This window comes from Rhea pennata, chromosome 3, assembly GCF_028389875.1.
Source record: "Rhea pennata isolate bPtePen1 chromosome 3, bPtePen1.pri, whole genome shotgun sequence".
Taxonomy (NCBI): domain Eukaryota; kingdom Metazoa; phylum Chordata; class Aves; order Rheiformes; family Rheidae; genus Rhea; species Rhea pennata.
This window is the reverse complement of record NC_084665.1, coordinates 60,937,760-60,952,949: the sequence shown is the minus strand read 5'-3', so window position 1 is coordinate 60,952,949 and position 15,190 is coordinate 60,937,760. Positions and strand designations below refer to the sequence as shown.

Sequence of the window (15,190 nt, the reverse complement as noted above, 5' to 3'; positions counted from 1 at the left end):
TATTTCTATTAACGCGGCCCTGAGCCGGGATCGCGGCACCTCGGCGCTAGCTGGGGTAGGCGGGCTGCCTCGGCAAACGGCGCTGACGGCGCTTTACGCGCCCGCGTGCAGGTTGAAGCACGTGGGCGAGCTGGGCTCACCCTTGCTAACTGAACGAAACCTCCCCTACCCTAGATTATTTGGGTCAGGTACCTGCTGACAGCAAAAGCCTCAGGGACAGGGAGGGAAAGAAAAGGAGAGTAAACTGAGCACAAATATTAAAAAAAAAGGGGAAAAAAAAGTCTCTCATTCTCATTCTCTAGATAGGGCCAAATACCATTTTTAACCTGCCTGGGTTAACTTACTGCTTTCTACACCGTAATTCCAACTGATGCCAATACGAGGCTCAAACAACAATAAAATGTGGGTTAAATCTTTATATAATAACGAACCTTTCAGACTAAGATTTTCAATTCTACCTAAGGGATTAAAGCGTTCTAATGGAAATTGAGCATCTAAATCCCTTAGGAGGATTTAAAAAACTCAGACACGGTTATTTTTATTTGTTCACTGCCTTGGTGTTAAAATCAACCCCATTTGAAATAGTTAAACCTTTTTACCTTTTATTTCTGCTTTGTGTACCTCACCGCTCTTCCCCTCCTTTTCTTTTCTTTTTTTTACATATTTATATCCCCCCTTATTTTCTCTCCCATCTGGGCGCACTGTCCCCACCTGCTAAAATGTATCTTCCTATTCCAGCCAAAATCAACACAAATTAAATTGGTATTGTTAGTATTTTACATGTCACCATTAGGTTTTAATAAGATTAATGTGACTGAAGGAGTTTCCAACTCTTAAATACATTGTTTCGTGTTGACTGCAGGCTCGCGTAGATACCACCGCATCTAACCACTCTCACTTTGCGTTAGTCTCTTGGCAACTATGTTTTGAGAGAAACTTATTTATATAGATAACTTTATACTCAGCAGAATCTGAATGAACCATGCGGAACTGTTAAGTCTGTCCCAGGTCACCTATCAGCTGTTTATGATTTGTTGCTATAGTTCTCCTTACATCTCTCCATACATACCTGTGCACGTGTCACAATCATTCTAAATGCTGATTCCAGCATTTAGATAGGTCAAAAGCTGATTTTAGCTTTCCTTTTTTTTAAGAAAAAACATGACATACATGTGCACCTATAAACTTAATTGAATACTACTTGTACAATCTTCAAAAATGCTGTTACGGCACACTAATAGCTTTCCCTTTCTATAAAATTAGCAGCACAGAAAGCTGAATGTTTTGTTTTCCTACTGTTCAGCCAAAAGGAAGGCTTGGATGTAACACTGTTAATATGTATATATCTTCATACTTATCAGACAACAACATTTATTTAAATTTGACTGAAAAACTGCTTACATTTTACAGAATCATTGAAAAGTACTGGTCTCACGTACACACAAAATAGAGAGTAACAGTAATGTTCATATTAAAAATGGCATTTTTACTCCAATAAATGCCTTACATTCTACCTTTGCTTTCTTATTAAAAAAGTGGTGTGGAAGAAAGACTTCGAAGAACTGTTACTAAGGGTATGCAATCTGTACCTGTTCTCAGCCTAAGGATTAAAGATGAGACCTGGAAAACCTTAAAGTTCAATTAACCCTTCCCGTTTTTTCCGGGGGCTGGGGTGGGGAGGGACAATATGAAACAGTAGCTTTGGTTTTTATTTTCTAACTTAAAAATTGTTTTGTCCAAATCCATATGCAGATTTCACATTCAAAGGACTGTGTAGCTGACCCAATGTTTATCATCAACGACCCAAGTAATTCAAAGGACAGACAAAACGTCCAGATCTTCTCTTTGTGGGCGACAACTACGGTGAAATGGAACCGTGTTCAGCTGTCTCACTCAGCTCACTTTCCAGGCTAACAGACCCACTCACTGCCAGGATGGGTATTCACCACGAGACTGAAAACATGGAGGATTTAAAACAAAAGGATAACATTACAGGCTCTTTCAGCATCCCAGAAACGCTCTTTTTTAAAAAAACAGTACTGCAGTAGCTGCAGGAAACACAGCCTGTCAACAGCTGTAGGACTAGCTGATAAATGTCCAAGGACAGGTGGAATGGATACAGTCATAAGAAAAGCCACTCTCCGCAGCAACTTAGGCTAGCTTATGTGCAGGGGACTAAACCATGTTACAAGCTGAGGCATATGCTATACTCAATATTGTAAACAGTACCTCAAGAGCTTCTTAGACCTAGAAGGAAATTGCTACCAAGACCAGCATTACAGTGTACGAACTCTAAGCTTCACATTGCTATAATCTGGTATTTGCCATGCAGACTAATTTTCCTATTTTAAGAAAGATTTTTACTTTAGATATGAAATGAAAATCAGTTTTCTTTTCAAACATTGTGTTTATATGTATTCTTCATGGGTATACCAGCTGATTTGTTAATATAACACTGAAAGAATAGCATTTATTTGTCTTTGAGACAGGCAACAGAGAAAGCATTTTTAAGGGGGAGGGGGAAATAAAACACTTTTACAGAAAGTCTAAAGAGATATCTAACAAATTCTGGGTTTAATAAATTTGGGATGAAACTTTCTTTTGGTCTTTTTCTCTTGACAGATAAAAAGTACATGACATTCCTAAATATAGATATTCTATTATACGGTAAGACTATTTTTTAGGAGTGTAAAAAGAACCTGTTGGTTCTAATGTTGAATCTTATAGAAATGTTGCTTGGGTCTCTGGCTGATGATGATGGAGCTGGCAATAATACATATTCAGTTTTCTAATATCTGACTCTTAGTAAATCAAAATTCTTAAAACTTTTGGTGGCATTTCAAACGATGCCCATCAAGATGACCATAAGACAAAAAAAACAACTTGCAAGTTTAGCCACAAAAAACAGTAAGAAGCCTTCTTCACAGTGTTAGAGCTACTGGCTACAATAATCTTCAGTAATATTTCTGTTTACCCAGTTAGTCTGAAGGATTATGGAGATGAGTTCACAAGAGCTGACCCTCCAGGTTTATTAAATATTCAGTAAATATTCTGTATACATGCCAGGTATTAAATAAAAAATGGAAAATACTGCAGACTACCATATGTTAAATACTTAGAATAATACTGGAGTAGCTGTTTATTTTTTAATAATTTATTTAAATCACTATCAGGTATCACAACATACAATGAGGGCACAATTGTAAGTTCTAGCATCACGAATATTTAGGTGCTTCTAAAGATCTTTCTTTTTGTAGGTTAATTTTTTTTGATGGTGTTCTATATAAACTTGGAGAACTTACAAAATCTTTTCTTGATTTTTTTTTTCACCTTGGTAGTAATAACACTGCTACTTTTTCACCTGCAGTGGTATCACTGCATGTGGGCTTTCAGCAGGAGGAAATTCTTCGTTGTCATGATTCAGTCTACTGTTCCTACAATCTCCTTCTTCCCCTCCCCTATCCACTCTCTTTTCTCAGCTAACTAGATCTAGCCTACACACAATCTGCCTTGCCTAAAATCATCTGCTATTAGTGCTCAATTAAAATCCATGGTCAACATCTCAAGGTTCATAGGCCGAAGAAAGTCAAGCAGTAATCAGGATACATTCCGTTCGTTTTGCAGAGTAGGTCTACCGTGATCTCTCAAACATGTATACTGTTACGCCATACGTTGATCTACAGTTGAACACTGGGTGATGCAGCTGTTTAGCATATTACTTTCTACTTGAGATGTATTGTGAAAAAGGATCATAAACAAAGTGGCTTACTCAACAGATTGCAAAGCAGATAACGACTAAGATTTTTGAGCTGCAGATCTGTGGAACACGAACAAATCCAACACTCAGGCAACTCCAATCTTTGAAGTCACTAGAAAGCTGAACTTCCACCTTTCCACCTGAGTTTCCCTAACTAAAATTTGCTTAAATAATTTATACTAAATAGCACAACTGAAACAGCCTAGGTGCCATTTTCAGACTACCACACACAAGAAAAAAATCTCTGAATTGGTGGATATACGTCACAGGAGCCTTGCTTCTCAGGCTGAAAATTACCTTCTGCTGTGACATCACATCCAGTTATCAAAAACTATGGGACCTTGGTAACAAAATTGCATCAAACTACACACCTTGTGTCCAAATGTAGCATCCTCCGAGGCCAAGACTTCAACCTGAAATTATAAGGAGAAAGATCATTTCAAATTTAGCCACTACCAACAGCCTCTCCTGAGCACAGCACCACAGTCCAGGCAAAGAACACTAGTCTGGATCAACCTTAGGAAAGCCTAGGCATATGCTGACATGCTGAACTAACAGCCAACAACAGAAATCCTCAAGAGAAACTCAGAAAGCATCTTTAAGACACAGACAAGGTCTCTCAACCTAAACTACATGAGGAACATCTTTCAGTTTCCCAAAACTTACTGCCCAAGAGCTGGAACCTTATTTTCCATATGGAGTCCTGGCTACAATGAAAAGCTGCCAGAGAACAACCAGAATCACCAGCCGAGACAACTCTTTGCTAAAAAGACAAAAATAACCCAAGCTTTTCCCCTCCTGTTTTCTTCTGCCCACTAGGCTGAACACTCCTGCATCAGCACGAAGTGGAACAGCAGTAACTGGAAACTCGGCAGCACAAGGCCTCTCTTACAGACTCCTGCCCTGGCTTGAGCAAAGTGAATTCATTCAGAATCGTGGAATTCAGAGAAGACAAACTCCCCAGGCAAACACTGAGGCTACCAGGCTGCGAGATACAGTGAATGTTTGAAAACTTGAGAAGAGCAAGCTGTTAAGTGATCTAGTGGCGCTCCAAATCAAATCCCGTACTGGTTGCCACACATCTTACAGCTCAGAGTTGATATGCACTAATCTGGGACAATGACAACAGAAAAGCAGGCGCACTGATTTTTCATTAGTCTCCTTAAAAATACTTCACACTTCTGCACCTTTCACCTGAGAATCTCAGTGCATTTATGATTTCTAATTAATTAAGCTTCCCAATAGTCCAGTGAATTAGAAAACATCATCATCCCAATAAACAGAAGAGCAAGGCAGAGAAAGGTTAACTAATCTCCGAGTAATCATGTATCAAGACAGGGACACATTCAAGAAAAACAGCCCAGACTTCTACTCCCGGGCTCATAGTTTAACAAGTAAGAAATTCTCTACTTCTGATTTACATCCTATTTTAAATGCCTACTGCTGCATTATAATTTATGTAACTAGTATAACTATAACTAATACATCTAATCTCCAGTTTAACTTAAGAAGAGTGAAGGATTTAAAGCAAATCAAGGGAAAAAAAATGAATGTCAAGTTTCAGCCTGAAGCACATTATACTGCCAGAATTATAAACCCCTGAACAAGAGGGTTTATAATGGAAAGGCTGATAAACTAACAATGATGGCAGCACTTAAATATATTTATGCCGTGATCTAGCAACATATGGTATCTCTTCATCTCTAAATTAAAAAAGGAGGAAGAAAAAGGGAGGGAAGATAAAGGATTTATAGGAACTAAGAATAAAAGGAGAAAATGAACCTCATGTTACCCAATTGTGACCTGTCCAGATGCTCAGGAATGGCACCAAGAGGCTACAAAATTCTCATTCAATAGGAGGTAGGAAAAAAATCTGAGTAAATAAAAATCAATCTGAAGTGATATGTATTAGCTACTTATATTAAGCTTCTAATCCTTTAGGCACTGTATAAATATTAAACAATCAGTCCTGGTGAGACTGATAAATATCCATAATATATTTTACAGATGAAGAAACAGACAGAGGGGTTAAGTGACTTGCCCAAGGCCAAAAAGAGAATGATCAGAAGCTGGACTGGAAATAACACTATGTCACAGTACAGTGCTCTAGTCATATACTTGAGTAGCTTCTGAAAAAAGTAATTCCCATATTAGAAGACCAGCTAGGGTTAATGTGGTACCCATCCACATTGCAAACATCCATTTCCACTCAGCTAATTGCTTTGGCATAACACCCTGCTACCACAGCTACCCACGTTCCAAAACGTGAGCAAGCTGGTTTGAAACTAACTCAGTTTTATCAGCACGGGATTATGTTGTTCATAAACCTTAGTTATTACCTCCAAGCCCTTCAATATGTATTACTCTGCCATGATTTCTAAACTTTTTGTAGTTGAGATTCATCAGGAAAGCCTGGTGGTCTTCTCCATGTCGCTGGGTCCCTCTGTGCCCCCAGCGGGGCTGCAGGCTCCTCACTGCCCTATGCTATTCTGTTGCCCCTTCCTCCTCTGCTCCCACGGTTCCAGCAGGGCTGAGGTGCCCCCTGGGGGCTGCTTCATGCTCCCTTCCCTTCCTCCTCCTCCTCCTCCCAGCTGTAGGAACCCAGCACAGGCCAGGCCAAGCTCTGCGTGGTCTGGCTCCACCTGTAGAGAAGCCCCTGCACCATTCTGGAGCCTTTGCTGTATAATGACGTGGGATTAGCAACACACCTGTCACGCCTAGGCAGCTCCCACTCTGCCAGTGGAAAAAGATGTTTCAGTATACGCAAGAAGATGGCACTAACGCCAGCTCTTTTGCAAAACTCAGTTCTCCTTTTCACTGAGAAACCAAGAACAACTAATTATGACCTCAAACAGTAAAAAAAAAAAAAAAAAAAAAGAGAGAGAGAGAGAGAGAAAAGGATGATGCAGCATATTCTTATTCTCTTTTACAAACAGAAGTATTTTCTTTTACATGTAGAAATGTAAGGCTCACACAGACAATAAAATGGCTCAGTGTGTAGCTATTAGTGTAGATGATAGTTCTAATAAAAAAAATATTGAACAGACCTGATAACACCACTTCTGTTTTTCCAAGAGCGATCACACCACTTCTGTGACAAAATACTTGTCTTCATGATGAGGATGGTGCAATAAGACACTGTTTGTATTCTTTGATACCACTGCATTTACTACTGTACCACTGTATTGGTCCATTCATGTTTGCTTTCCACCTCTTTGTATGAAATGCAGTTAAAATCAGCCAGAAACAAGTAACTGCTGACACTGTAAGATACACAGCATAAAGTAGCGCAACAAGATATGGGACAACACGAGGTTTTCCTCAGGCTGAGTTAAAAAATCAAAACGGAAAACAACAAACACACCCCCCCCCAACACATACAAATTACAACCTAGCCTGAGAAGACCCCCCTCTAGTGGAAATGAAAGGGTACTTCAATCAGCACCCACATCCCTCAGCATGGAAGAGCAAATTTTGTATGCTTAAGAACCAGGCAAGCATAATTTTTCTCTTAATTCTCACCAAAATACATCACTTTATGTCCAATAGGCAAAAAGTGTACTAGAGATTCATTATTGCTTCAACACAGATAAATTAAGAATGTCTCATAACATACTTATTTGTGGCAGTTAATAATTTCCTATTTTAGTTGTCTGTTCTGATTGTACAGATGTGAATATATTTTCTTGGGGGGGGGAGTTTCTTTTACAGTGAAAAATTCAGTGCACCATTAAAAAAACAGACTTGGTTTGTAAATGAACAACTCTTTAATTCATGTGTATACAGTAGCTTTTCCCCAGACACTGCACTGAATCTCTGCTCAGTGTCCCCCTCCATCTCCACTTCAGTCTACTTTTCGTTCCTCACAGTATATTCATATACTCAAATGGGCCTACCTGTCCCATATTTTATCTATAGATAAAAGCAACTTGTAAGTACTATTCATTGGTGCCTTTTCCAGTTTATCTGAAGAGTCATACAGCCTTTTTGCTTTTAATACCACACTTCGATATCCTGTACTTCTGGGGCTAGAATGCTGTGTAAGCAGTGCCAGGGAATGACCAGGTCATAATCTAGAGCGTGTTTATTAGTGATACATCGCAGATCAACTACATCGCATGATTACTGGTCTAAGCTGTAGTACCCAACTGCTGGACCATACCTCTCCTGCCAGGGTAATTTATCATAACCTTATAACCTCCTGCTCCCAACTACCTCCTCCTGAGGCATTCCAGAGACTGGCTGGCAGCCAGGGAACTGGTTTAAGTGCAGCCACCAGGCTCGGACCATGACCGCGCCAAGAAGTCCTGTCGGCTATTCCCAGCATGTGACAGGGTGAAGTTCCCATCTCCCACTAGCACAACAGGCTCTAAAACAGGCCAATATGGGCAGCTACCGTTCAGGTGGTATTCAAGAATGTCATAGTAGAACAATGGTTTCATTTTTTAATTCAATTACAAGATGGAAAATATTCATTAACTCACTCGCTACCCTGCAGGATCCCTGCTGAATAATGTATGCAGTGCCCTGAAATAGGCTGGGGAGTAGCCCTTAAGTCAGTCTCTCTCCCCTGTCTCTCTATCCTTTTTTTTTTTTTTTTTTTTTTTTTAACAGAGGAAAACACTTACTCAGTGTTTTCATTTGCTTTTAAATAAAGGATTCACATAGCCCCCAGTTCTAGGAATAATACTGCATCACAAACAGAAGACTTGCAGTAAATCATGCACCAAGCGAGTCATTTTTACTTCCCTCTCAGAAAGAAAGGCAGATGTAACATAGACGCAAATCTTGAAGAGCAATGCTGAATACCTTTCTGGAACAGAATTTTACTACCTAATGATTAGATGACACAAAGAACTACTATAATTTGGTCATCCCCATAGCCATACTCGGCACTGATTCATTCCTCAATTCAGTCCAACTCTTTTTTGTCTCATCAAGAGTTTGTTTGAAATAGGATTAGCTGAAACTGAGCAAGAGCCAAAGGAAGTGGCATACTGTTAACAAAAAATTACAACTGCACTTAATACTCAGACTGCTATCCAAACAACAGAATATGAGGTAGCAAAGTTATCAAGGACAAAATAACTAACTCTACAAAAGACCTGGGTCACAGAGCCCCTCTGTATCTTCTTTCTGGAAGCCAAAAATAAGCAATAACCATTTCCAATGTATGTGCATTCCATATAATCTCCTGTTAACACTAGTGCTGAAAAGAATCATTGATCTACATTTAACTACCCAGGCAAAACCTCCCAAAACAACACATGCTTAATGCTGCTTTCAGACCTCGGTCTGAGCTCTTCAGAGTTTATCTAACGGAGTCACAACAAGCAATTGGCAGGTGATAGGGTTATGGCTACCCTGGCAAGAAATGCAGCACGCTGAAACGCCTCTGATCAAGACAAAACATTACTACGTTTTTGGTCATTACTGTTCCTATGGGTGACACATGAGAATTCTGTGGACTACACTTGCCCCATTGGCTGCAGACTTTATACTCAACTGCATTTGCTGAAGAATTATAGCACAAAGCTTCTCTGCTAATCTACAGAGTTTTTTGCCAAGTGCCTACTTACAGAAAAAGCATGCTTCTGGCACTTCTAAAGCATGCGCAAAATAAAACAAATGTACATGATAATTGCATATTGTAATACTTTGGTTTTTACTCTACTGTAAAGATCAATCAAATCAGAAAGGTCTCTCTATTCCCCACAAAAACAAAATTGGAAAAGGATGAGAAAATACACGTTCTCCTCTGAATTACTGTCAAATCATCTTCTCACTGTTGGGGTGCACTTCTTGCTGAACTGTGATATGACAAACTGTACCAAATCAGTCAGTCTATAATCAGATTATTTGTTCTTCTACCCACACTTGTCCTCTGCCTTACACAGGACTTCATGGTAGGTGAGATGGAGGGGAAAAGCTCTGTAGTCCCAACAGCCTATAAATGGGACTCACTAGCTTGGATACAAAGCTCAGTAAATATGACTCCAACTAGTACTTCCACACAATAACCTTGCTGAGTGGGACACAGAAAATAGTCTACATGCCTTGGAACACATAGTGCTGTAGGGCTCAGTGCAGATACAAGCTCATAATCCTTTTCTAGTATAGATTTTCAGCTTTTAAGATTTTTCCATCAATCCATTCCCCCCATACACACATGTACACCAGCAGTTCTGAACTCATCTTTTTTAAACAAAGGTGACAGGAAGTAAATCCAGTGCTTTATTTTCAAAATCCTTAAGAAGTTTCTTACTTCCAAAGACGAATATTGCTATAGTGACCCAGATCTTTACGAAATCCAGCCTAGCTAGCTGTAGTATCTACTCTGGCTTCCTTTTAAAGTAATTTAGGATTCAACAACTGTAAAATATGGTTCTCTTTCTTCTCATTGGTGCAGGGACAAACCTACATGACCCACACTAGTTTCTGGCAATACATCAAGGACTTACTGAGGGCGTACACAGCTTTTAATGTATGCAAAGCTGTATGAATACACTTTGGTAATTGAGACAACCCTTCCTCCCCCTCTCCCTTTTTTTCCTTTTTTTTTTTTTTTTTTTTTTTTTTTTGTTCATTCCCACCAGTTTTGTTTATTTTTAATGGTTATCATGCATGTACTTCAAGGCAGGTTTCAGGGTTGTAGCAAGGGAGTGCTGGGCACCTTCCCTGGGCAATCTTTGAACAAATATACCAAAGACACACCTCTGTTGTAACCCTGAATCTGTCTGAAAGGAAGGCATGACAGCCGCACAGCATAAATCTCATGAATTAAGAAGAGATCAGCCGAGATTTCCTCACTCTCCATACAAAGATTCCACTGGGACTACTTAGTCAAGGCCTTTTGGTTAAGTAAATGCCTTTTTTTTTTTTTTTTTTTTTTTTAATAGTTTGACTGGATACAACATGACCCTGTTCAGGACAATTCTTTATTAAACTTGGCATCCACTTTTCCATAGACTAGTACTTTAATTCATTTTGTTTTGTCATACCAGTCATTTATCTCTTTGCTCACAAGGTCTAACAACAGTAAGAATCAAGTGTTCTGATTTTTGCAGCCAAAACTGTTTCAATCCAAAATTATTACAGTAAATAATGAAATGATGTCTTCTTAAATGACAGAATAACTTTGTGTGCCATTTCATGTTAAAAAGGTTTGAAAAGACTTTCAAGAAGCTGCTGCATCTCAAACTTGCTTATTAATTCTCCTCATTCTCCTTATTAGCATGTACAGACAACACAGAAGCTCAAGGACACAGCTCCCTGTAGCAGCTCTCTACTTGGTCAGCCAGTATTGGAGATAAAACACAATGATGCCTCATGTTCTTAGAAGCTGTCTAGTGGAACATATCTGTCCTGCTCACATTCTTGAAGCCACGTTTTTTAAATGCCAATGCTTTTCAGGAAGCTTATTTACCAGAAAAGAAAAAAAAAAAGAAAAGAGAAAAAAAAAATTCGTATCTTTAACACTGTGCCTAATATATACTTTTGGACATGATATTGACTAGCCTGCTGTTTTAGTCTCCCATTGCAAATATTTTGCAAAATCCTGGGAACAAGGCCAATCCCTAAGAAGTAAAAAATTAGACTCTAGATATTAGCTAACTAAAAGAGATAACCATCAACCTAGCAGGAGATGGTATGTTGCCTCAGAATTGTATTAGAATATTAGAAGCAAGCCAGGAGAGAATAAAAATTTGTGGGTTACCTGGCAATGGACAATTCCTGTAACCTCAAAAAGACAGACAGACACAGACATATTTGGATCAGCACCAGGAAACAACCATTACAAAGTTGGGATAAACTGACATTTGAGATTGCGTACAGATCTGATAGTGCACACTTGCAAGTTCCTATAGCAGACTACTGTAAGAACATGCAGCGCACAAACTAGCTGTGAGTATGCTCTCATCCCTTACAGTTCGGAGATAATTTACTCCTCCCTAGTTACCACAAACTTTAATCAGCAGTGAGTGCATATAGTGGATTACTCAACAATTAACATGTTCATCTGCTGTTGTCATTGGAAGATGAAATATGAAAGATATATATGCACACAAACACATGTACATGAACACTGTTTTCTTCCTGTAAAACATGTATTCACAGCTCAAATTCTTTTGTATTTTGTGTTGAACAGTGTGGTAAGATACAGGTCTGTCATATGCTATTTTTCATATATATGTAGCTTACAATCAGTTCTTTCACACTAGAACACTGCATGAAACAGTGTAACTACACTGAAAATCACCTTCTGATGTTTATTTGTTTGACAAGGTAGAGATCAAAATGATTGTAATACTGAGACTGAAATCTAGGGGTAGTTACTATTTAATTTTCCGTAAGAAAAGAGCAGTATATATCATAAATACAAAATTCAAACCTTTCATCCTCAAACATTTTAAAATTTGGGAAATCCTGAAAAAATTGCCATCATACTGTGTGACATAAACAGCAAAAATTACTAGAAATATTAAACAGCCTTTTCTTAGGTATTTTGTGCCTGCACCTTTTCTAATCCATTAGCATGCCTCACTTCTCTTGTTCAATACTGTATTTCATTGTAATACTGCACTCCCCAAACAGTGAATTGTAAACCTCACCTCCTTCAGTCCACTGCCAAGGGGCTCTTACAGCAGCCACCCTTGTGCATGACTGCAGGTTTGGGCTGCAGAGAGACACTGCTCCAGACAATGCCCAGAAGGCTTAAAACACTGTAGCCCCTCCACTGACCGAGTCCATCCCACTGGGGTTTCCACTCCCACAACCCAGGAAACTCAGCGGGGCCCGTGAACACGGCCTAATAACCCTTTGCAGATAAAGTCCGGTCAGTTTGCTTAAATGCCAGATGTCCTCCACCAGCGGCTCGGGGGTGGTAACATAACAAACAGACACAGCGCCATGTTTTTAAATAATCCAGAAAGGGATGTTTTAAAGCCACCCTCACCAGCAGGGTGGGCTTTTGTTTTCCAAAGCTGGAATTGCAGTGTAGTCCCTGCTCCCTCTTTCCTACCTCTCTATGTTACCAAACAAGTAACCTGTAAAAGTGAAATAAAGTCCTAGCTAAAACTCCACGTCTTAAACTACTTAACAATTTTACCTAAAAGCAATCAAACAACTTGCAGCGAAAAGTGAAGGTAAGTGACCAAGGACAAAATCTTCACGGAAAAAAAAGCTTTACATTTCAACTCTAACCATTCTGTCAGCAGCTTTCTTATTTAATTGAGCCATCATACAACCAACATCAAAGATGCTAAGGTATTTTGTGCTGAAAATACTGGAAGCCTGTTAGGAAGAGGTGGCAAACAGAAAGGATCTGTCAAAGGTAACAGATGTATCAAGGGCAGCAAGTACTGTGAAGAAGGCGTTAATTATCTATGCTGAAAAAGAAAACGTGTTCGGAAAAACAGAAACTGTTTTCAAAAGATTCAACCTATTCCTATTGTGCTCAGGAGAAAAAGCTTCCTGCACCTTAAACATCATTTGGGGTATGTGGGTTAAAAAAGGTTTTCAGGTGAGGAGGCACACAATGTAGAGAGCACTCTCAGTTTAAGAAACATGGCTTTAACTTCAAACCCTTTACTGCGTCTCCCAACCTATTCCAATTGTAGATTGCATTCTTTATTCTTACTTGTCATGGAATGGGTAACTTGTTTTTGAGATTCAGCTAGGTTGTCTAGGAGAACATAAGAAAGCACCTTTTTATAATTTAGCACAATTGCAGAGTCTTGCCCTTTTTTTGAGAGTAAAAACATGAATAAACAACAAGTCACACCACGGCAAGATTGCTCACCAGAGGACCTACCCTATATAAAGCTTAATTTCCTATTAATTTTTTCTAGCTCACACAGGGTTCTATTCACTCACGACCTAATCCTGACTCAGGAGAAGAAACTGATCCTTTATTATAGCTATGCTTTCCCACTCCACCTTCTGTTGTGGGACTGATGTATCAGAACTTTTTTAAAAAGTGATTTTGAGAAGAACTGGTTAACGCAAAAATGACACTTCTCATTTTCAATAGAAAAAAGATCAGAACAGATTGGAAGAGAGGTGAGTAACAATTAAAAGCAACAGAGACGTTCACCTACATACAAAAGAAGGCTGAATAGTATTTCTCTTAAGTTATTTAAAACATACTAAATGTGTGTCTGATATTGTATATTCAGCTAAATCAATGTAGTTGCCATAGGGATGTGATGCGATCAAGAACAGAACCAAGATGGTCTGTTTAACTGTAAATTACAGCGGGGAAAGGCCTAGACAATTGCCAAGAGAGATAGCACAGACCCTCAAACTACCTCCTAACTGGTTAGGAAATACTTTCTGACATCCATTTCTCCTGTATCAATATCATACCATATATAGAGGGTGGCTAATACTGACAACATCTGGAAAATTCACTTGGGCATCATCTGGGCATTGTCAGATTGAGAGTACAGGTTTGGAAGAGATGGTTTCCACAACAAAGTATCAACACACCTGCCAAATAGTCACACAGGAGGAATCCCTTGGGTTATGTTCTGTATTTCATACCATAACCTGAAAAGGTAAATCTGTGGAACAAGACTCAGTTGAACTAAATTATTTTTGCCAGTGGTCTGAGCTTTTTCCTGAATTATTTTTGGCTGTACCATTTCCCCCTAACCTAAAGGTACAAAGATTGATTAATACTTTGACTGGATTAACAGCCTTAAAAATTATTCCGATGTCACAGCTGACCCTTCCGGTATCAGGTTTTAAGAGTTTACTGGGAGAGAACAAGCACTCGACTCAGTGCCGTAATTCCCCCACACTTTTCTAGTTCACAACAGCAAAACACTTCCCTGGAATTGAGGGGAAAAAATGGCAGTGAAATCTAGTCTGGCTTTATGCTAAACATTTCAATGGGGCATGCAAATAAAAGCATTACTAGGATTCATTTCAGTTCTAAGTAGGTCCTAGAATAATAAAAGCCTAGATAAACAAACTGATAAATAGTGTTCTCATTCCATTTTACTCGAGTTCTCTATATGTTGTAATAGAGCAAAATGCACACAGTGCAGAAGAAACGTCCTTCAAAAACACACGTTCCACTACTCACATACACAAAGCCTGAATTTGCATACATGAATCAAACAATTAGGTTTCCCAAATGCTTGAACTACTTGCTTGCTTGACTTGGGACTTTTACTCACCCAAGCGAATGCACAATGTATGATTTTTGCAGAATGCTTAGCATTTAGCTTTCATCATATATCCAAAATACCCCCAAAACTTAAGTCCAAATTCTTCTCAAAGTGAGCAACTAGCTCACTTATAAAAGTTGGATTAACTGCAGAATGTTAGCTTCAGAATTCAATTACATGTTGAATATTAAAAATTCTAGAGTCTATAAATAATGACTATAAAACTGTTTATAGCTTTTTAAATATTTTATTTGAA

General features: G+C 38.9%; 1 protein-coding gene across 1 annotated transcript in view; it reads right to left on the bottom strand.

Annotated features, from left to right (window-relative positions):
• The window catches only part of ARID1B (AT-rich interaction domain 1B), a 338,300-nt gene that overhangs the window by 148,271 nt on the left and 174,839 nt on the right, over positions 1 to 15,190 (bottom strand). The window contains 1 exon segment of the mRNA XM_062572412.1: positions 4,129 to 4,170. Within this exon segment, the coding sequence (XP_062428396.1) occupies positions 4,129 to 4,170 (42 nt within the window).